This window comes from Physeter macrocephalus, chromosome 13, assembly GCF_002837175.3.
Source record: "Physeter macrocephalus isolate SW-GA chromosome 13, ASM283717v5, whole genome shotgun sequence".
Taxonomy (NCBI): Eukaryota; Metazoa; Chordata; class Mammalia; order Artiodactyla; family Physeteridae; genus Physeter; species Physeter macrocephalus.
In genome coordinates this window covers 16,038,226-16,061,025 of record NC_041226.1, presented here as the reverse complement: position 1 = coordinate 16,061,025, position 22,800 = coordinate 16,038,226, and the positions used below count along the sequence as shown (strand labels likewise).

Below are 22,800 nucleotides of genomic sequence, written 5' to 3'. Positions count from 1 at the left end.
ACTGAGGCTGCGCATCTGGAGCCTGTGCTCCGCAACGGGAAAGGCCACAGCAGTGAGAGGCCCGCATACCGCAACAAAAAAAAAAAAACAAAACAAAAAACGGAAAAAAAGTGAAGGAGTAACAACATGCTTGCTTGGTGGTATAAACTATTGAGAACCATAGAGAATTCTGAATGGGATTCAGAGAAAGATTTTTTTAAACAATAATTTGTCTTATTTTTTAAAAATACATATGCATTTAGGGGAAGGACTAGAAGGATATAATCACACCTTAAAAGTGATTAGTCTTGGAAGTGAGTAGCCTGGGAAAATGTGAGTAGAAACTTTGGGGGTTATAGGATAGAGAAAACTTCCATTTTAAAAATTCCTGCACAGCTTTTTCCCTGTATTTCATTGACTATGACTACTTTTGTCTTTCACCGTTTTAAATATCTCTGAAATCGTGATGCACCTGGTTATGCTAGTCAGGCATCAGTGAAGGAGCAGTTGTCATTGCCTGTTGTGGGTATGCATCCAGATTTGCATTAGGGGCGTCAGAGAGGCCATAGTGGAACACTCTTAAGAAATGCTTCATTGCAAATATTCTTAATAGAAGTTGGAAAGCACGGCCGCTGACAACTCCGAGTTGAAAAGCCAGTTCAGAAGAGCTGGATTCTGAATGTGAAGAAGTTTTAGGAATACCTCAGCCGATCATGTCAGTTTTTGCTACATAACAAACCACCCCAAACTTACTAAAACAACAGCTAAGTTGTAACTGCTCATGAGCTTATGGGTTTTCTGGTTGGTTTTGGCAGGTTGGCTGGGCGTGGGTTGTTCTACAGTAGCTTCTCTCAAATGTCTAGTTGGTGCTGGCTGGTTGGTGTCTGGTTGGTTGTCAGAGAAGGCGATAAGAGGGTTATATGTCACTCATCATCTCACAGGCTAGCCTGGGCTGTTCACCTGGCTATAGAAGAGTTCCTAACACAAGGAAGAGCAAGGGTTGATGTGCAAGCGCTTTTCAGGCCTTTGTTTGCATTGTGTTTGGTAATGTCCCAGTGACCAAAGCAGGTCACCTGGCCAACCTCAAATTTAAGGGTTGGAGAAACAGGCTGTATCTACCTCTTTATGGGAAGAATGGCAAAGGCACATTGCAAAGAGGCATGTATACAAGCATAGGAGTAGCATGTGGCCATTTGGCAGTCTAACGCCTTAATTTATTTCTTGTGTGTGTTTTAGTTTTCATAAAAGTGGTGAATAGATCTTTAAATGTCCAAATAAAAGTTTAAAAATTTCTTTCAATAAGTGTAAGATAATTGTAAGTGATTAGAGAGCATTTTTAAACTTCTTATTTTGAGGTAATTGTGGGTTCACATGCAGCTGTAAGAAATGATAAATATCTCACATACCCTTTACCCATCTTCCCTCAGTAGTTACCGCCCACGTAACCACAGCACAGTATCACAGGCAGGCAGCCGGCAGCCGTATCTTTCAGCCATGTTCAGATGTCACCAGTTCTACAAGTACTCCTTTGTGTGAGTGTGTTTGTGTGCTTAGTTCTGTGCAGTTTTATCACACATGTAGATTCATGTAATCACGACCAACCGCAGTCAGGATACAGAACAGTTCTGTCGCCTCAAGGATCTCTTATACTCCTTCATAACGGCATCCACTCACCTCCCACCACCGTCCTTTCTTACTCCCTGACGCTTGGCAATCTGACTAAATCCATTTTCCATTTCTATAATTTTGTCATTTCAAGAACGACGTACAAATGGAATCACACAGTATGTAACCTTTGGGGATTGGCCTTTTTTTTCCCACTCAGCATGATTAATTCTCTGGAGATGTATCCAAGTTGTTGTGTGTGTCAATAGGGGTTTTTTGCTGCTGTTGTTTTTATTGCTGAGTAATATTCCATGGTTTGAATGTCCCTTATAGTTTGTTTAACCATTCCCCTGATAAAAGACATCTGGGCTGTTACCAGTTTTTGGCTATTACAATAAAGGTGCTGTAAATATTCATGTACAGGTTTCTGTATGAATACAAATTTCCATTCCCCTGGGATAAATACTCAGGAGTGCATTTGCTGGGTAGTATGGTAGTTACATGTTTAGTTTTTAAAGAAACTTCCAAGTTGTTTTCCAGAATGGCTATGCCATTTTATATTTCCACCAGCATTATATGAATGATCTAGTTTCTCCTTCTCACCAGCATATGATGTTATTATTTTTTCTTTTAGATGTGTTCACATTCTGATTGGTGTTTATTAATATTTCATTGTGTTTTTCATTTGCATTTCCCTAATGGCTAATGAGGTTGAACATCTTTTTCATGTTTGTGTTTGCTATCTGTATCTCTTCTTGAAATGTGAAATGTCTCTTCTTTTTTGCCCCTTTTCTAGTTGGATTATCGTTTTTTTCTGTTGAGTTTTGAGTTTTTAAATATATTCCATATACTTCGTTGAATATATGGTTTGCAAATATTTTCTTCCAGTCTATACCTTGTCTTTGTATCCTTTTAACAGATTCTTTCACAGACCAAAAGTCTTCAATTTTGATGGGGTCCAATTTTTCCTTTTATGGATTGTGCTGTTGGTGTCAAGTTCTTTGCCAGCCCTAGAACCAGAAGATTTTCCTCTGTTTTTTTTTTCTGTTAGATATATAGTTTAGACCGTGATCCATTCTTTGTTAATTTGTATGAGGTTGAGGTTCTTTTTCAATTCTTCTGGCACCAGTTGTTGAAAAGGCTGTCCTTTCTCCATTGAATTTTCTATGCATCTTTGTAAAAAGTTGGGCATATTCACGTGGATCTGTGTTAGTCTGCTAAGACTTCTATAACAAAATATCACAGACTAGGTACCTTAAACAACAGAATTTACTTTCTCAAAGTCTGCAGGCTGGAAGTCCAAGATCCATGTGTTGGCAGTCCATAACAGGGTCTATTTCTGGGTCCTCGATTTTTGTTCCACCAACCTTTGTGTCTTACCGCCTGCCAATACCATACTCTTTTTTTTTTTTTTAATTTTTTATTGGCATATAGTTGATTTACAATGTTGTGTTAGTTTCAGGCGTACAGCAAAGTGAGTCAGTTATACATATATCTACTATTTAAAAAATTTTTTTTTCCATATAGGTCATTACACAGTATTGAGTAGAGTTCCCTGTGAATACCATACTCTTTTGATTACAGGCATACCTTAGATATTGCAGGTGTGTTTCCAGACCATTGCAATAAAGCAAAGATTGTAATAAAGCAAGTCACATGCATATTTTGGTTTCCCAGTGTATATAAAAATTATGTTTACACTACACTGTATTCTATTAAGTGTGTAATAACATTATGTCTAAAAAAAAAAGTACATACCTTAATTAAAAAATGCTTTATTGCTAAAAAATGTTTACCATCATCCGAGCCTTCAGCAAAGATCACCGATCACAGATCAGCATAACAAATATAATAATAATGAAAAAAGTTTGAAACATTGTGAGAATTACCAAAATGTGACATAGAGACACGGAAGTAAGCAAATGCCATTGGAAAAAATGGTGTAGATATACTTGCTTGACAAGGGGTTGCCACAAACCTTTAATTTGTACACACACACACAAAAGGCGATATCTGTGAAGCACAATAAAGCAGAGCACGATGAAACGAGGCATGCCTGTGCTGTAGCTGTATAGTCAGCCCTAGCATTATTCCTCCCACTTTATTCTTCTCTTTCAAGATTGTTTTAACTCTTGTAGGACTTAAGCCTTTCCATATAATTTTTAGAATAAGCTTGTCTGTGGCAAAACTTTGCTGGAATTTTGGTAGAAAGTACATTAAACCTGTAGATCAGTTTGGAGAGAAATGACATCTTTACTATGTTGAGTCTTCCAATTTAAATAGTGATTTTTATTTTTATGATCTTGTATCCTGTAACCTTACTGAACGCACTAATTCTAGGAGTTTTTTTGTAGATTCCTTGGAATTTTCTGTGTAGACAATCATGTTATGTCTTCCTTTCCCATCTACGTGACTTTTCTTCCTGCCTCCCTCATCAGTGGCTGGAACTTTCAGTACTATGTTGAGTAAGAGTAGTGAGAGCTGATCTCCTTGCCTTGTTCAGGAACTTAGGGGAGAAGCCTTCAGTCTTTCACTATGATATTAGCTGTAGGTTTACCATGTTGATGTAGTTCTTCTCTTTTCCTAATTTGCCGAGAGTATTTATCAAAGTGAGTGTTGGGTCATACGATTTTTCTTCTTTAACCTGTTGATATGGTAGATTACCTTGATTTTCAGATGTTGAACCAGCCTTGCAGTAAAATCCACTTGATCTTGGTGTATAAATCTTTCTATACATTGTTGGATTTGTCTGCTAATTTTGTTTAAAGGTTTTTCCTCTAAGTTTATTAGAGATATTGTTTTGTAGTTCTCTCTCTCGCTCCTGTTTTTGGTTGTTGTTTTGTCTTTGTTTTTTTAACAAGGTAATGCTGGTCTCATAAAATGGGTTAGGAAGTGTCCTGTCTTCTAGTTTCTGGAAGAGATTGTGTAAAATTCGTGTTAGTTTTTCTTTAAATGTTTGAGAGCTTTTAAATTACCTATTTCTTTTCTTTAATAGTTATAAGATTATTCAGGTTATCGTTTATTTTGGTTGAGTTTTGGTAGTTCAATGGATCTTTTTAAAGTTGTCCATTTTTTTCAAGTTGTTGAATTTGTGAGTGTAAGGTTGTTTGGAGTATTCCTTTATTATCCCTTTAATGATTTCAGGATTTATAATGATAACCCCCTTTTCATTGCTAATATTGCTGGTGTGTGCCTTCTCTTCTTTCTTTATCAGACGTGCTAGAAATGTATCAATTTTTGTTTTTTTTTGTTTTGTGTGTGTGTGTGTGTGTGTGTGAAGAACCAGGTATTGGTTTCATTGATTTTTCTCTATTGTTTTCAATTTTATTGATTTCTGATGTTATCTTTATTATTTCCTTCCTTTTGTTTGCTTTGGGGTTATTTTGCTCTTCTTTTACTAGGTTCTTAAAGTGGGAGCTTAGATTATTGATTTGAGACTTCTCCTCTTATGTGTGCATTCAGTGCTATATATTTCCCTCTCAGCACTGTTTTAGCTGTGTCCCACAAATTTTGATTTGTTGTATTTTCATTCAATTCTATGTGTTTTTAAAAATTTCTTTTGAGGGACTTCCCTCGTGGCACAGTGGTTAAGACTCCACACTCCCAATGCAGGGGGCCCAGGTTCAATCCCTGGTCAGGGAACTAGATCCCACATGCATGCCACAACTAAGGAGCCCGCCTGCCGCAACTAAAGACCCGCACATCCAAATAAATAAATAAATATTCTTTCTTTTGAGATTTCCTTTATGACCATGAATTACTTACATTAATTTCCAACTGTTTGAAGATTTTCCTATTGTCTTCCTGTTACCGATTTTCTGTTTTGATTCCTTTATGATCAGAGAACATACCGTATATTATTTCAGTTATTTTAAATATGTTGACATTTGTTTTGTGACCCAGGATATGGTTAAACTAGGTGAATGTTCCATGGATACTTGAAAAGAATTTGTATTCTGCAATAGTCTGGTAGAGTGTTTTGTAGATGTCAGTGTGATCCTGTTGGTTGATGTTGTTCAGTTCTTCTATGTCTTTGCTAATTTTCTACTTGGTAGTTCTCGCAGTTGTTGACAGTGGGGTATTGAAACCTCTAACTGTAATTGTGGATTTTTAAATTTCTACTTTATTTCTATCAACTTTTCTTTCATGTATTTAGAAACTCTGGTGCATGCATAATTAAGACTGCTTTGTCTTCTTGGTGGGTTGATCCTTTTATTATGTAATGTTCCTCTTTCTCTCTAGTAATTTTCTTTGCTCTGAAGTCTACTTTGTCTGATATTCCTATAACCACTCATGCATTCTTTTTTTAAAAATGAATGTTAGCAAGATATGTCCACCTCCATCCTTTTACCTTCAACCTACCTATGTTATAGGTAAATATTTGAAGTGAGTTTCTTGTATATAGCATATAGTTGGATCGTGTGTTTCTTTTGATGGTATATTTAGACATTTACATTTAAAGTAATTATTCATTTGTTAGGATTTAAGTCGCATTTTGTTATTTGTTTTCTGTTCATTTTCTCTGTTTCTCACTCCTCTGTCTTTTCTTGGCTTCTGTGAGCTGCTTGAATATATCTTAGGATTCCATCTTATTTTGCTTTATGTATTTTTTTAGTGTAGTTTGTATAGTTTTCTTAGTGGTTTCTTTAGATATTAAAATATCCATTAGTAGTAATTGCTGCTACATTTTGAATATTTGTAGTATGCTAAGCATTGTAAAGGAACTTTATAAGATTTATGTCTATTTAACTTTATAAAACCCCATGAAGGGGGCTTCCCTGGTGGCGCAGTGGTTGAGAGCCCGCCTGCCGATGCAGGGGACACGGGTTCGTGCCCCGGTTCGGGAAGATCCCACGTGCCGCGGAGCGGCTGGGCCCGTGAGCCATGGCCGCCGGGCCTAAAACCCCATGAAGAAGGTGCTGTCTTAATACTCATTTTATGCCTGAGGAAACTGTTGCTCAGTGAAGTTAATTTGCCCAATCACATGGTTGTTAAATTGGTGAGCAAACCTCTGTTTTACTCCAATGTTCATGCCTTTACTGTAATACTATTATACTACCTCATTAATGTTAATTTTATAGTGTAGGTTTTACATTCAAAATTGTAACGTATTTTGTCTCATTTCCTAGGTTTTGATGATGATGGTTCAGAATTTCATGAACATATATTTCTGGATAAATACCTGGAGGACTTTCCAAAACAAGGACCAATTCGCCACTTCATGGAGTTGGTGACCTGTGGCCTTTCCAAAAACCCATATCTGAGTGTTAAACAGAAGGTTGAACATATAGAGTGGTTTAGGAATTATTTTAATGAAAAACGGGACATTCTAAAAGAAAGTGGCATACAGTTCAACTGAAGATCATGGAAATTTTTATTTCAAGCTGTTGGAGATTCATATTATATTATAATTAAATAATTTTACTAGAAGTTTTCCTATATTGTGTTCATTATTGCATCTGATTTGAATGGTACAAATGTTAAACTGTTTAAAAGTATACACAGTGGTAACTGAAAAATATTCCTGCATGGAAAAAAGTTACCAGCTTTTATGGATTCAACTAGTAATTCTAAACAAAAAGAGTATCTTAGAATTACTAATAAGTTTAAGACAACTTCCTATAACCTTTTTCTTTTCATTCAGTGACCATACTTCTTTGAAATATAAGTCACCATACATGTGACGTCATCAGAGGACTATAACAGTTGAGAGGATTTACAGACAAATTTATATGCATAGACTATATTTACATATACATGTAGTTTCTATATTTGCATATATACATATTTATATTTTCACACTAAATTAACTACCCTTACCTAAGTCTGGGTCACTATAGTGAAGTAACCTTATAGAAATAAAGGGCTTATACTAATCACTTCTAGAATTTTAGGTCATCATGCCAAAATCAGAACTAATTTCCTTTTTTTTTTAATTTTAATTTTTATTTATTTATTTATTTTATTTGTTTGTTATTTTTGGCTGCATTGGGTCTTTGTTGCTGCACCCGGGCTTTCTCTATTTGTGGCGAGCGGGGGGCTACTCTTTGTTGCGATGCGCGGGCTTCTCATTGCAGTGGCTTCTCTTGTTGCAGAGCATGGGCTCTAGGCATGCAGGCTTCAGTAGTTGTGGTGCATGGGCTCAGTAGTTGTGGCACACGGGCTTAGTTGCTCCGCAGCATGTGGGATCTTCCTGGACCAGGGCTCGAACCCATGTCCCCTGCACTAGCAGGTGGATTCTTAACCGCTGTGCCACCAGGGAAGACCAGAACTAATTTCTATTATGGTGTATAGCAACATGATTCAGATTCATACACGTGTAACGAAGGTACCCGCGTGCCGCAACTAAGACCCAACGTGGCCAAATAAATATTTTTTAAAAAGACTTATTATAAAGCTGTGATAATTAGACAGCAGGATATTACACACAGAGATAGTTAAATAGACTGATGGAACAGAATAGAGAACACAGAAACAGGCCCATTAGTATATGGAAACTTGATACATGACAAAGTTGGCATTGCAGATCAATGGGAAGAGTGGATATTCAATGAATGGTGTTAGGACAATTGGTTATACACATGAAGGAGAAAAAGTGGATTCTCTACTCACATTAAAAAAAATCCAATTCAATTGAATTTGATACTTAAATGAGATAAAATTATCATGGTCAGAGGATGTGAGGAAATGTGAGGAAAGAATGTGAGGAAAATGCAAGTGAAAACCATATTGAGAAAACACTAATTCGAAAAGATACATGCACCCCAATGTTCGTTCATAGCAGCATTATTTACGATGGCCAAGGTATGGAAGCAACCCAAGTGTCCGTCAACATATGAGTGGATAAAGATGTGGTATATATACACAATGGAATACTACTAAGCCATAAAAAAGAATGAAATTTTGCCATTTGCAGCAACATGGATGGACTTAGAGGGTATTATGCTAAGTGAAATAAGTCAGAGAAAGACAAATGCTGTAGGATGTCACTTACATGTGGAATCTAAAAAAAACAAGTGAATAAAACAAAAAAGCAGCAGACTCACAGATACAGGGAACAAACTAGTGGTTACCAGTGGGGAGAGGGAAAGGGGAGGGGTAACACGGGTGGCGGGGAAAGGCTATTATGGGATTACATGAAATTGTGTGTGAAACTCTTGAAAATTTTAAAGCACTATAGAATTTAAAGAACCTTTCAGTTAAAAATTTTTTTTTAAAACCCATATTGAGATAACATTTGTGTATTCTTTAGATGGGTGAAAAATCAAAAGATAGGCAGTATCACTCATATGTTGAGGTTGGTGGGAGTATAAATTGGCAAACACTCTTGGATTACATAATTATATATTTATAATATATATTACATACATATATAGTATGTAAATATTAATATATAACACATGAAACATTTAGTTATCTTTTAATAATTATATGTAAATAGTATAAACATCTATCATATGTGTGCGTATATATATATGTATATATATATATTTATATAAACTGTGAACAACGCTTCTGGAGTATATACCTAAAGAAACCCTTGCAGGACTTCCCTGGTGGTGCAGTGGTTAAGAATCCGCCTGCCAATGCAGGGGACATGGGTTCGAGCCCTGGTCTGGGAAGATCCCACATGCCGCGGAGCAACTAAGCCCCGTGTGCCACAGCTACTGAGCCCGTGTGCCACAACCACTGAAGCCCGTGCGCCTACAGGCCGTGCTCTGTAGCAAGAGAAGCCACCGTAATGAGAAGCCCGCGTACTGCAACTAGAGAAAGCCCGCGTGCAGCAACAAAAACCCAGCCTAACCAAAAAATAAATAAATAAATAAATTAAAAAAAAAAAAAAAAAAAAAAAAAGAAACCCTTGCAGATAAGTGCTGGGAGGCATTTACAAAAATTGTCAAAGTAGTAAAAACTGGGGAGAAAGTGCCCGTTGCCTGGAGAACTAATAAATAAATTGTGGTTTATTCAGGCAATGGAACTCTAAACAAGCAAAAATGATTAAAATAGAGCTATACACATCAATACAGACGAATCTCAGACGTTGAGTGAAAAATAAGTTGCAGAAGAATACATGTAATAGACTCCCATTTACACTTCTGAATATATTGCAGAGCAATAAATGTGATTATAACAAAGATCACAGGAATGATAAACACAATACTTTAACTCAGGGAGCCAAGGGAGACGGGCTGTGGCGTTGAGGAGGGATACCCAGGGAGCCTAAACGGCACTAACATTCTATTTCCCAAGTTGGATGGTAGGTTCACAGGTGATCATTTTATTATCATGCTTTAAAAATTATATTACAGGGACTTCCCTGGTGGCGCAGCGGTTAAGAATCCGCCTGCCAATGCAGGGGACATGGGTTCAACCCCTAGTCCGGGAAGATCCCACATGCCGTGGAGCAACTAAGCCCGTGCGCCACAACTACTGAGCCTGCTCTCTAGAGTCCGTGAGCCACAGCTACTGAAGCCTGCGCGCCTAGAGCCCGAGCTCCGCAACAAGAGAAGCCACCGCAGTGAGAAGCCCGTGCACCGCAACAGAGAGTAGCCCCCACTCACCGCAACTAGAGAAAGCCCACGCGCAGCAACAAAGACCCAACGCAGCCAAAAATAAAAAAATAAAAATTATATTACAGATATCCCTTTGTATGTAACAACATTTCATGATATTTTAAGGAATGAATGGAAGTGGAAGATATGCAGAATCTGGCCATAGTTTTGAAGGATTATCATACCTTCACAGTTGAGACCATGACATTAAAAACATCCTTTCTTTGTCCATATACACACTTAATTCTAAAGAATCTACTATCCTTAGATTCTAGGTCCTATGGTCTATGTGTATAATGAAGATACCCCAACCATTTGAAAAAAGAATGCTCTGTTGTCAAGCTAAGTAGAGGACCACCTACCATTTCGGGAAGAAGCATGTGTTAGCCAAGATGCAGGAAAGCTGGAAGGGTGTAGCTCAGTGGCTGAGGGCAGTAGAGGTGGTTGCTCCATGTATGCCAGTCTAATTACTGTCATCAGCATCGTGGCTGAGATGGTCACAGGCACCACTGAGGTGGTGGGTTCCTCTCGGCTGACTGGCCTGGTGCTGTGTGCTTCACACATATTACATCACTGAATTTTGGAATATTCTCTAAGGTACGTATTATTCCCACTTACAGGAATTTAAAAAATTTCCCAAGGTTGCAAATAAGTGGTACAGCCAGGATTTAAACCCTAGATCAACAACTCCAAAAACCAAGTATTTTTTTTTTCCAGTACCCCTCAAGAAGAGATTTGAGGGCAATTATATGGATACTCTGGAGTAAAGGGAAAAGGTATTTCTTCATTTGGGTTCAGTAAAATATTCTATTGGGATCATTGCAAACATAGGAACTTTGAAGTGGTAGTTAATGTTCAGATGAAAAATCATTAAAGAGTGGAATAATAATGTAATAACTCAGAGTTTTGGGGGGCTAATTCAGTAGGGCTATTTGGGAAAAAAATTAAAGGCAGAAAGCTCAGTGGGGCAAATGTCAAAGTGGCCACCATGAAAGAAGAATTTTTAATGGGATGGTAAGTGAGAAACAGCACGGAGAAGTTATTTTCCCAGTGTCATTATGGGCAAAAAGAAAATTGTTCTTCTATCTAGCAATCCCACTCCTGGACATGTATCCGGAGAAAACCATAATTCAAAAAGATGCATGGGGACTTCCCTGGTGGCGCAGTGGTTAAGAATCTGCCTGCCAATGCAGGGGACACGGGTCTGAGCCCATGTCCATGGTCCGGGAGGATCCCACACGCCGCGGAGCAACTAAGCCCGTGCGCCACAACTACTGAGCCTGCGCTCTAGAGCCCGTGAGCCACAACTGCTGAGCCCACGTGCCACAACTACTGAAGCCCACGCGCCTAGAGCCTGTGCTCCACAACAAGAGAAGCCGCTGCAATGAGAAGCCTGTGTACCTCAATGAAGAGTAGCCCCTGCTTGCCACAACTAGAGAAAGGCTGCGCGCAGCAACGAAGACCCAACGCAGCCAAATAAATACATAAATAAATTTATTTTTAAAAAAAAGATACATGCATCCCAGTGTTCATGGCAGCACTATGAACAATAGCCAAGACATGGAAGCAACCTAAATGTCCACTGACAGATGAATGGATAAAGAAGATGTGGAATACATATATCTCTATAAATATATAGAGAGATATAATGGAATATTACTCAGCCCTTAAAAAGAATGAAATAATGCCATTTGCAGCAACATGGATGGACCTAGACATTATCATTCTAAGCAAGGTAAGTCAGAAAGAGAAAGACAAATACCATATGATATCACTTATATGTGGAATCTAAAATACGAAGCAAATGAACATATCTACGAAATAGAAACAGACTCACAGACACAGAGAACAGACTTGTGGTTGCCAACGGGAAGGGGGGTGGGGGAGGGAAGGATTGGGAGTTTGAGATTAGCAGATGCAAGCTAGTACATATAGGATGGATAAACAACAAGGTCCTACTGTATAGCACAGGGAACTATATTCAATATCCTGTGATAACTGAGTCACTTTGCCATACAGCAGAAATTAACACAACATTGTAAATCAACTATACTTCAATAAAATTAAGAAAAAAAAGAAAAGTATTCTTTTAGGCTCTAGGTCAGCTTGTAATAATCCAGAGATTGGTGGTTTAGGCCACCAATGTCTGACTTTGAGTCAATCTCTATTCCCTATACCATCAGCAAGAGGGATCAGGAAAAGAAAGGGGAGGAAAGTCAGGTGTGCCATACTTGTGGCTGCCGAACGATGCTTCCGTGGGAAAGGATTTGAAATATGGTCCTAAAATGAAGCTTCTGATTTAGATGGATTGAATTTCACCATGTGAAAATAAGTCACTGCTATTCATTAGTGTGTAAAATCAAGAGATGTAAATGAGATTAAGATCCTTGTTAAACTTTCTGAGATATTAAAAATTAAGAACCCAATTACCTCTGCCACATACATTAACTTTGGTTAATGCCTTGACGTATTGAGCTACAAACTGGCATTTACAGTCTTTGGTCACTTCTACACCAAAACTTTTAGCCCAACTTGGAGGTGGAGGTCAAGCTAGTAGGAGTCAGGCATTATGAATATGAAGCACAGAATTTAATTCCCCAACTGAGAAAAAGACAAGTATCTTTTACTAATTCACTCATTTCATAGGTGTGGAAAATGGAGGCCCAGAGGGAGTAACTTGCCAGTGACTTCATAGTTCATTTATGAGAGAGCTGAGAACCCCAGATTCAGATCAGGGACCCTTCCTTCTTTTACATTAATTGGTAGTTTAAGCTGGTAAGAATTATTTTCTGAATGAACAACAGGGAGCTCCATAAACTCAAAGATGAAAGAAGAGAAAGAGAATGCAAATTGTTTTTAAAACATTTCAGCATTCTGTGAAACCACATGGTTTCAGTGAAGAGCAGTTCAGTATTAGGGGAAATTCTGAATAATATTCAAATCCTTAGCATAGCTGTGACCAGGAGGATGTGGTTTTTAATGTCTGTTATGAAAATCACACTTCAGATGAAGCTTATTTTATTTTTAATTAACGTTTTTATTTTTGAAATAATTTTAGACTTACAGAAAAGTTACAAAAATAATAAGTCTATGTATACCCTTCACCCAGCACCCCCTAATGTTAACTTACACAACCACATAGTTCAATGATCAAAATTCGTAAATTGACATTAATACAATTCTATCAATTAAATTACTGCTGAGGGCCCAGGTTCGATCCCTGGTCAGGGAATTAAGATCCCACAAGCCACGTGCTGTGGCCAAAAAAACCCCACCAAAATGAAACAAAAAACATAGAAACCAAGATGTGCGCACAAAGGGGAAGCTTGTTATTTGATGATTATAAAGCTTATGTATCAGAAAATTTACTAATATAGGATCACACAGCATCTCCAGTAATAATTCTGAAGCAGAGCAGCCAATTATATATAGGTTAACTTTAAACATGGTTTAAAATGCTCCGTTTGCAGCAAGATGTGCGGTAGGCATGAATGCCATTTATATCAAAGCTGAGAAAGTGCTTTTCCTTCCTAAGATGTTCCTTTATTCTTTAGCAGAAATTTTAATTTTCTTTTTTACCAGTCTCTACCCTTCTATTTATAATGTCAAGCTAATTACATCTTATCTTAAATAATAGAATAGATAAAATGTTCAATCTCATTAATAATCAAAGATATGCAAAGTTAGCAATGAGACTGCAGCCATCTTATGAAAATATTAACAAATATTGAAAAGCTTAGTAAGATCCTATATTGTTAAGAGTGTTAGAAAGCAGGTTCTCTAGGGCACCTTTTTGAGAGCTATTGGTAGTATTAATTGAAACATTAACTGTGTGCATTTGTCTTAGCAATTTCACTTCTAGAAATGGATCTATCAGAGATGTAGGTACAAGTATAAAAAGGTGTGTGTGTGCATATTTGTGTGTGAGACTTCATTGCTGGTAACTATGAAAAACTAGAGACAACTTAAATGTCCATCAGGGATGGCTGGTTAGATGCTCGACATTGCTAATTATTAGAGAAATGCAAACCCAAACTACAGTGAGGTATCACCTCACCCTGGTCAGCATGGCCATCATCAAAATGTCTACAAATAAATGCTGGAGAGGGTGTAGAGAAAAGGGAACCCTCCTACACTGTTGGTGGGAATGTAAATTGGTACAACCACTATGGAGAACAGTATGGAGGTTCCTTAGAAGAGTAAAAACAGAACTACCATATGATCCAGCAACCCCACTCCTGGGCATATATCCAGAGAAAACCATAATTCAAAAAGATAAATGCACCCCAATGTTCATTGCAGCTCTATTTACAATAGCCAAGACATGGAAGCAACCTAAATGTCCATCGACAGATGAATGGATAAAGAAGATGTGGTGTATACACACATATATGTATCAATCAATCAATCAATCAATACACATACACACACACACAATGCAATATTACTCAGCCATAAAAAAGAATGAAATAATGGCTTTTGCAGCAATATGGTTGGACCTAGAGATTATCATATTAAGCTACGTAAGCCAGACAAAGACAAATATCATATGCTATCGCTTACATGTGGAATCTAAAACTATAAAAATGATACAAATAAACTTACATGTACAACAGAAATAAACCCACAGACATAGAAAACAAACTAATGGTTACCAAAGGGGAAAGAGGGGAAAGGATAAATTAGGAGTTAGGGATTAACATATACACACTACTATATATAAAATAGATAACAAATAAGGACCTACTGTATAGCACAGGGAACTCTACTCAATATTTTGTAATAACCTCTTAGGGCAAAGAATCTGAAAAAGGATATATACATATATATATAACTGAATCACTTTGCTGAAACTAACACAACATTGTAAATCAGCTACGCTTCAATTAAAAAAATTTTTTTAAAAAGAGAGGGCTGGTTAAATACTGTGTTGTGCACGTAGGGGAGAGTCACAGAGAAGTGATGTTTAAGTTGTGAACTAAAGGATGAATAGGCATAAGCTCTCTCTCTCTGTGTGTGTGTGTGTGTGTGTGTGTGTGTGTGTGTGGTGCTGGGAGCAAGGAGAAGAAGCTGCAGCACATGGGGTGGCCTTGAGGCAGGAAAGAAAACGGTGTGTTTAAGACGTGGAGACTAAGACAGAGTGATCGGGAGAGCGCCTCAAGAAGGGGCTGGAGAAGGAGGTGGGCATGGATGGTACAGAGGCTTGACAGGCATGTTGGGCTCCGTGTGGTGGATACAGCTTATCCTGAGGTTTTTCACAGCTCAGCCTACAGATCCTCCATTGTGGAGCACAGGCTCAGATCCAAGTTCGCTTTGACCTCAAGTCACTCACTTATTTCGTGCAAACTGCTTCCAGAGGCCTCCTCTGCCCCTCCTTATACACCAGGCTTTCCTCTATCATTGCACCTGCCATACTGAATAGCCATCATCTATTTGTGTGTCAGTCTCCCCATCTTCACTATGAGCTCCTTGAAGTTTAGTTATCCTTGTATCTCCATGTCTAGCACAGATTGACATGCAATAAATAGCTGTTGAATTAATAAAGTAATTCAACTGACCACCCACCACGGGATCTTAACCTGGCGTCTAGGGTCTCACTGGGGGAGGAGGTATATATGTAGATAGAATTCAGGGCTGGGGAGTGTCTGTGAACTTAGGGAAAAAGAAATTACTTCCTTATTTCCATTCGCCTCTAACTGAAAATTAGCATTTCCTTCAATTATGAATGTATAAAACAAAACACAGTAGTAATAGTAGTATTAAGACTCTGTCACCCATAGAAGTCACAGCTATTTTCATATCACATTAGAGTTGTTGCAGATATCTCAAAATATAATTTACACTCATTACCACTTCAAAGTTACAGTAATTATTAGACCTGCCACTAGATCTTGTTATTTAATGTGTCGAAAAATAGTAACTCATTATATCACATTAAAAATATTTTGATAACTGTATTTCAACATAACTGTCTTCCTTCATAGTCCTATATATTTTATTTTATGCATTTAAAAACATTACTCTGAGAGGAAGTCCACAGGTTTCTTTTTTTTTTTTTTGGCCACCCTGAGAGGCTTGCTGGGGATCTTAGTTGCCCAACTGGGGATCGAACCTGGGGCCCCGACAGTGAGAGCACGGAGTCCTAACAACTGGACCTCCAGGGAATTCCCCACAGGTTTCTTCAAGCGTTCACAACCAGGGAATTCCCTGCCAGTCCAGTGGTTAGGACTCTGCTCTCACTGCTGAGGCCCCAAATTCAATCCCTGATTAGGGAACTAAAATCCCGCAAGCTGTGTGGTGAAGCCAAAAAAAAAAAAAAAGAGTTCACAACCAGGTGGTTAAGAGCCCTGCCCCTAGAGTACAGCATATACAAACGTGTATACCACGCTCTCTGTGATGAAGTATTGTAAAGTGAAAGCGTCACCACCCAACTCCCTTCCTGTCAAACAGGTATCACCTTTTCCTCTCCCATCCCCAGCTCAGGCCATTCTGGTCTCTCTCTGCCCCCTCATCTGAACAAGCCACTGTGCTCACATTCCTCAATTCTCATTTCTGTAAGAACAACTATTAAATATGAATACCTAGCCTAACCTCTCTCTGGGCCCTAATCATATATAAACAATTGTCTCTATTTCTTGTTGTGTGTCCAACATTATCTCAAGTTCTCCATCTTTCTCCACGAATAACCTCTATTTTCTAATATTGTATCTCCCCTCTAGTCAGATAACAAAACCCATGAATTCTAGACTTTGAGTTCCACAACGTTAGGTTGTCTGTAGGGTGATTTACTTTAAAATACTTTAGTATTAACAGTGTGATGTAGTATACCTGAAACAAACACAACATTGTAAATCAACTAGACGCCAATAAAATTTTAAAACAAAACAAAACAGTGTGATGTATGTGTGCATAAATTAACTTTAATCCATATCCTAGAGGCTGTTCACATTTGAAGTACACTAATTAGGAACCCACACTCCAGAGCGGATTAGTTAACATTTGAAGTACCCGCATCAGAAATTCATTCTCTAGAGGCAGTTACTCAAGCACTTCAAATCCATTATTGATTTACAAACGAAATGATATGATGTCAGGGATTTGCTTCAAAAGAATCCAGGAGGAGGAGCAAATAGGAAGGGATATGGACGAAACAATGTTGACCACAAATTGGTAATTGTTGAAACTGGGTGATGAGAAATATGAGGGGTTTATTAACATCCTCTGTATTTTGTATACATTTGAAGCTTTCCATAAGAAAAAGTTTTGACATTTGTCGTAATTGCAATCTATGCCAGAGTTTCTGCCTAAAGATAACAGATTGAACTCTTGCCATCTACCTTCCCTCCTGAAACCTCACTAAAATGACAGGAAAGGGATTTATTTTTTTAAGTCATAAGCAGGTAAAGTTGGAAAGAATAGAGAAAAGGTGAAAAGATTTTGGAGGCTGGATAGACAATGGGTGAGTGCTAAGGGATCAGCAGACCAAGAAAATGGGAACAACCAGTTTTACTCTATAGAACTCCCCCGCCCCCGGCAAGATCAGTAATTGATTACACCACATTCCTCTGCAAGTGAAGGCAGAAGGTGGTAGGTATAACAAAATAAGACTGATTGAAAATCTATTAGGAAGCAGCTAGGTACAATGTATGAAATAAATAAGCAACGAGATATATTATACAGCACGGAGAAATATTCCCATTGTTATGTAATAACTTTAAATGGAGCACAATGTATAAAATTGACTCACTATGCTACACACCTGAAACTAATATAATATTGCTAATCAACTATACTTCAATTAAAAAAAAAAAAGCAGCAGCTAGGTGCCTATATCACCTGCCCCTACTCTGGCAAAAGACTGGAGATTTGTTCCACAGAAGGTAAAACAGAAGTTTTGAACTGAAGATAAGATGTACTGGTAAGAGGTATGGAATATTACTCAGCCATAAAAAGAAAGAAATTGAGTTATTTGTAGTGAGGTGGATGGACCTAGAGTCTGTCACTACCAAACGTAAAATAGATAGCTAGTGGGAAGCAGCCACATAGCACAGGGAGATCAGCTCGGTGCTCTGTGACCATCTAGAGGGGTGGGATAGGGAGGGTGGGAGGGAGACGCAAGAGGGAGGGGATATTGGCATATATGTATACGTATAGCTGATTCACTTCGTTATACACCAGAAACTAACACACCATTGTAAAGCAATTATACTCCAATAAAGATGTTAAAAATAAAAAGAGGTACTGTACTTCCAATAGAAGGATTAAATAAAAACCTTCTAAATATCTAACTCCCTTTTTTTTTTAACATCTTTATTGGAGTATAATTGCTTTACAATGGTGTGTTAGTTTCTGCTGTACAACAGAGTGAATCAGCTATACGTATACATACATCCCCATATCTCCTCCCTCCTGCGACTCCCTCCCACCCTCCCTGTCCCACCCCTCTAGGTGGTCACAGAGCACCGAGCTGATCTTCCTGTGCTATGCGGCTGCTTCCTCTCCACTCAAGATACTGACATGCATCGGTGCCATCAATTTCACCTTCTTGAAGAAGTCTTACCTGGGAGCTTTTCACCTGCTCTGGACTGGTTGCCCTCTGCACATAGTGAACAGCTATCACCCTGGGGTCTCTTGTTACGTCTTCTTAAGGATACATCTCCCCTAGGTTGGTTGTATTACTTCTTGTAGGCCAAGTCTTCCTCTTTCTTAGTTAACCTTTCGGTAAGCACATCCTCCAACAGCTCCTGCTATAATATGCTGCATGGCAACCAAACACAAAACCTCAAGTGGGCATCTAACCTTCAGCCTGGGGGCTAGGTTCAGCTGGCCTTCCTTTAACTAGTAATGCTGATTGGTTGTAAGAATCACCTGGGATGCTTATTAAAAACACAGACTCCTGGGACCCACCCCAGACTTTCTGATCAGGGTCTCCAAGGCAGGGACCTGGACACTTGTATAACAAATTCAGTCATCTTGCGAGTATGAGAAACACTGATGTTGGTTCTATAAACCCAGGTCTTCAAAATTGGCCCCAGGCAGGCATATTGGAGCCAGCTGGGGAGGACTGATAAAAATACAAATGCTGCTAATTCAGTCCCAGATTCTGATTTCAGAGACTCTGGGGTGAGTCTTGGGAATCTGAGGTTTTAACAATCCTCCCTCCCCAAGATGATTCTGAAAGACAGCCAGGAGCCAGGGGACCAACGCTTTAGTAGATAGCGTGTCCAGTTATACCTTTCATCATATTCCACTGATTTTGACCTTTACTATGTTCAGGATATTCCCTGCTATTTACAAAACCACTGCAGGAGAGAAAGGTAAATCAGTTATGATCCCTAGCTACAGCAGCTTCAGTCTTGAGTGAGAGACAGGTATACAAACAATTAGCTGTAAGACAGTGCTAATCAGTGATCAGTATATGTGAACCCAGATTAGGTATCCTTCCAATTGCCCCACACATTTATTGAGTGCCTATTTTGTGCTAGGTACTATGTAGGTTGAACACTTGACACTCCTCCAAATCTATACATGAATTTTGGAAACATGGGCTGATTTTTTGGTGGTTTAATTGCAAAGCAATCTGAATCTGATCGTTTCTGGTTCTGATATTGTGTCCTCTGCTTTTGGAAAATCATTTTACCATCTGTCATCTCTCTCTCTTTTACTTGCTGGTGATATATGAAAATCTCAAGACATTTACTTACAATCCTATATAAACTCATTATGGAATGTTACTGCCCCACTCAGAGGATACCTGAAAATGTGTGTCGGAAAGATAGTTTTTGCTTTTTGGTTGTCATCATGACTCTTAGGGGAGGGTGGTGCTACGGGTGTTTGGTGACTGGAGGCCAGGAATGCTAAACATCTTGTAATACACAGGACAGTCCTGCCCCAAACGTCCATATTGTCCCTGTTGAGAAACACTGGAAGTATATTTCTGTCAGTAAGTATTGGGTTGAACTACATGGAACTGCTGTTTACGTAGGTCAAGAATAGTCAGATAGTGACCACGTTATGTGGCTCAACCTACTACTTGTGCAGCTATTCAGAGCAGCCCTAGGGATCTAATCTGATTTGAGCAAAGAAGACCAAGAGGCTGATTTGGTCACAGGAGCAAATATGGAACTGGTGTTCCCAGAGCTGAGGATCTGTCAAGGCCTGATGACCAAAATTGTCCCCAGGACATGCTGGGGGCAAGTATAGGGTGAAAGGTTGACCCTGTCTCTCTGTATTTTAATTTGGAATGTAAACGTCCTTTCATTAATGCCCCTTTGGGTCTTCCAGGTTCCTAACTCTCCCCCAGCCAGTAGCAAGTCCACTGTCTGGTTCCATGTATCATATGCAACACAATCTGTTACGGATTGAATGTCAGTGTCCCCCTAAATTCATACGTTGAAACCCTACACTGCTGGGATGCCATGAGGAGGTAGGGCTTTTGGCAGGTGATTGGGATTAGACAAAGTCATGAGGGTGGAGCCCCCATGAATGGGATTAGTTCTGGTAAAAGAGTCACAAAAGAGCTTGTCCTCTGCTCTCTGCCATGTGAGGAAATAGCAAGAAGTCAGCAGTCTACGACGTGGAAAAGGCACCCTGATCTCCTGAACTGTGAGGATAAATTTCTGTTGTTTATAAGGTACTCAGTCTATGGTATTTCTGTTACAGCAGCCCGAACGGACTAAGACAGCATCTAACAATTTTTAAAAAGCTGGAGTAGGAAGGAAATGTTGATTCTATTGCTTCAAATGAGTAAGAGTTGGAAATTAATTGTGTGCAAGTTTGGAAGGCCTCCAGTATCATAAAGGTCCTGTGATAAAAGTGGATGTACTTTTCTTCAAGACAGCATAATGTCAAGAGATTCCTGGACTTGTCAATAAGACTATTTCTGGTCTGTTCTACTCTATTCTTACATTAGTCTGTCTGTTTATCTATCTATCTATCTATCTATCTATCTATCTATCTATCTATCTATCTATATCTATCCATCCATCCATCCATCAATCATCTATCATCTATTTACCCATCTATTATCTATTCATGTCCACCACATGCAGAGAGATAGATGTCTCTATTTGTATCTACTCACTATAGAGATGTAGTAAGAATAATGTGTGTGTGTGGGTGGGGGGGGGAGTGTGTGTTTAAGGATACAACAAATATTCTTCTTTTGGACTTCAGAGCTGGAAAATTAAATCCACCTTGCAAAGGGATGAGACCGGGAAAGTCTAACTGCTTTCACATTGCTCCTCTTTGCTTACATTGCATTTACTGGACCCTCTCAATTCAACACCATAACCTCTTAGTGAAAAGGTCCACCACTGGCTCACAATAATATCTTTGTCTCTTAGTTTACATTCTTAAGAAGGATAAAAGCTAATGGATCCATTTGTCTCAGTTTGGGCAGAGTCTTAATCTTAATCCACATCATCAGCCCCTGATCACACTATGGATTGGTCCCTTCGGGTTAGGTGCCCTTTCTGGGTCTATTTAGGGATTGTGGAGGATGGGTGGAGTAAGGTTAATTAGCATGCTAGGCTGTCCCTTTGAAATCTGTGGATGGAACAGTTTAACTTAAAAGTCAGGTGTAACAGGAAAATCAGCACCTATATTCAATTCATTGCCCTAACTTCCCCATATCCTATCTGAGAGACTTTGGGCAAGTCACTCAATATTGTTGAATTGTAGTTCCCTCATCTGTAAAATGAGTGTGAGCATATTTGTTCCACAAGTTTGCTGTGAGGAGCAAATGAGATAAAAGGCGAGAGCAGAGTAGCTATGTGGAGACACAGGTTATGCTTCCATCACAGTAATTTTATTGCAGTGGTGCCATTGAGACCTGAGACAGTTTTTGCTAGGCTCACGCGTGAAATTTGGGTGTCACAAGACTTTTCAGTATTAGAAACGACTAAGGAATAATATATTTTAGATCATTTGCCAAAATAGCAATGTACTTCCTACAATTTAACTTCTAGGGCCTTAAAGTAAATTGCTTGTGACTTCCCTGGTGGCCTAGTGGTTAAGAATCCGCCTGCCAATGCAGGGGACACGGGTTCGAGTCCTGGTCCAGGAAGATCCCACATGTCGCAGAGCAACTAAGCCTGTGCGCCACAACTACTGAGCCTGCGCTCTAAAGCCCACGAGCCACAACTACTGAAGCCCACGCGCCACAACTACTGAAGCCCGCCTGCCTAGAGCCCGTGCTCTGCAACAAGAGAAGCCACCGCAATGAGAAGCCCGTGCACCGCAATGAAGAGTAGCCCCCCCTCGCCACAACTAGAGAAAGCCAGTGCGCAGCAATGAAGACCCAACGCAGCCAAAAATAAATAAAATAAATTTATTTTTAAAAGTAAATTGTTTGAAGAAATTGCTTTCCAAAGATTACAGGTGGGTAATTTTTGAAGTATGTCCACATTTAAGTATAGATCAAAGAAACCCATCTAAAAGAATTGTGGACTAAGTGACTCGACAACAGTAGCTTGAGCAAAAGTTCTTTTTAAAAGGGCTATCCAGGGCTTCCCTGGTGGCGCAGTGGTTGAGAGTCCACCCGCCGATGCAGGGGACACGGGTTCGTGTCCCGGTCCGGGAAGATCCCACATGCCGCGGAGCGGCTGGGCCCGTGAGCCACGGCCACTGAGCCTGCGCGTCCGGAGCCTGTGCTCCGCAACGG

At 39.1% G+C, this 22,800-nt stretch overlaps 1 protein-coding gene and 1 non-coding gene across 2 annotated transcripts in view; both read left to right on the top strand.

Moving 5' to 3' along the window:
* MRPS31 (mitochondrial ribosomal protein S31) overlaps window positions 1–6,994 on the top strand; it is a 39,311-nt gene extending 32,317 nt beyond the window's left edge. Inside the window, exon 7 of the mRNA XM_007117031.4 lies at window positions 6,714–6,994. Coding sequence (XP_007117093.2) covers window positions 6,714–6,943 — 230 coding nt within the window. The 3' untranslated portion in view covers window positions 6,944–6,994. The remainder of the gene's footprint in view (window positions 1–6,713) is intronic.
* Window positions 6,995–21,896: 14,902 nt separating this feature from the next.
* On the top strand, window positions 21,897–21,980 carry LOC112065445 (small nucleolar RNA SNORA1). The gene has a single exon (XR_002892045.1). It is a non-coding gene; the product is annotated as a small nucleolar RNA SNORA1 (small nucleolar RNA).
* The last annotated feature ends 820 nt before the right edge of the window (window positions 21,981–22,800 follow it).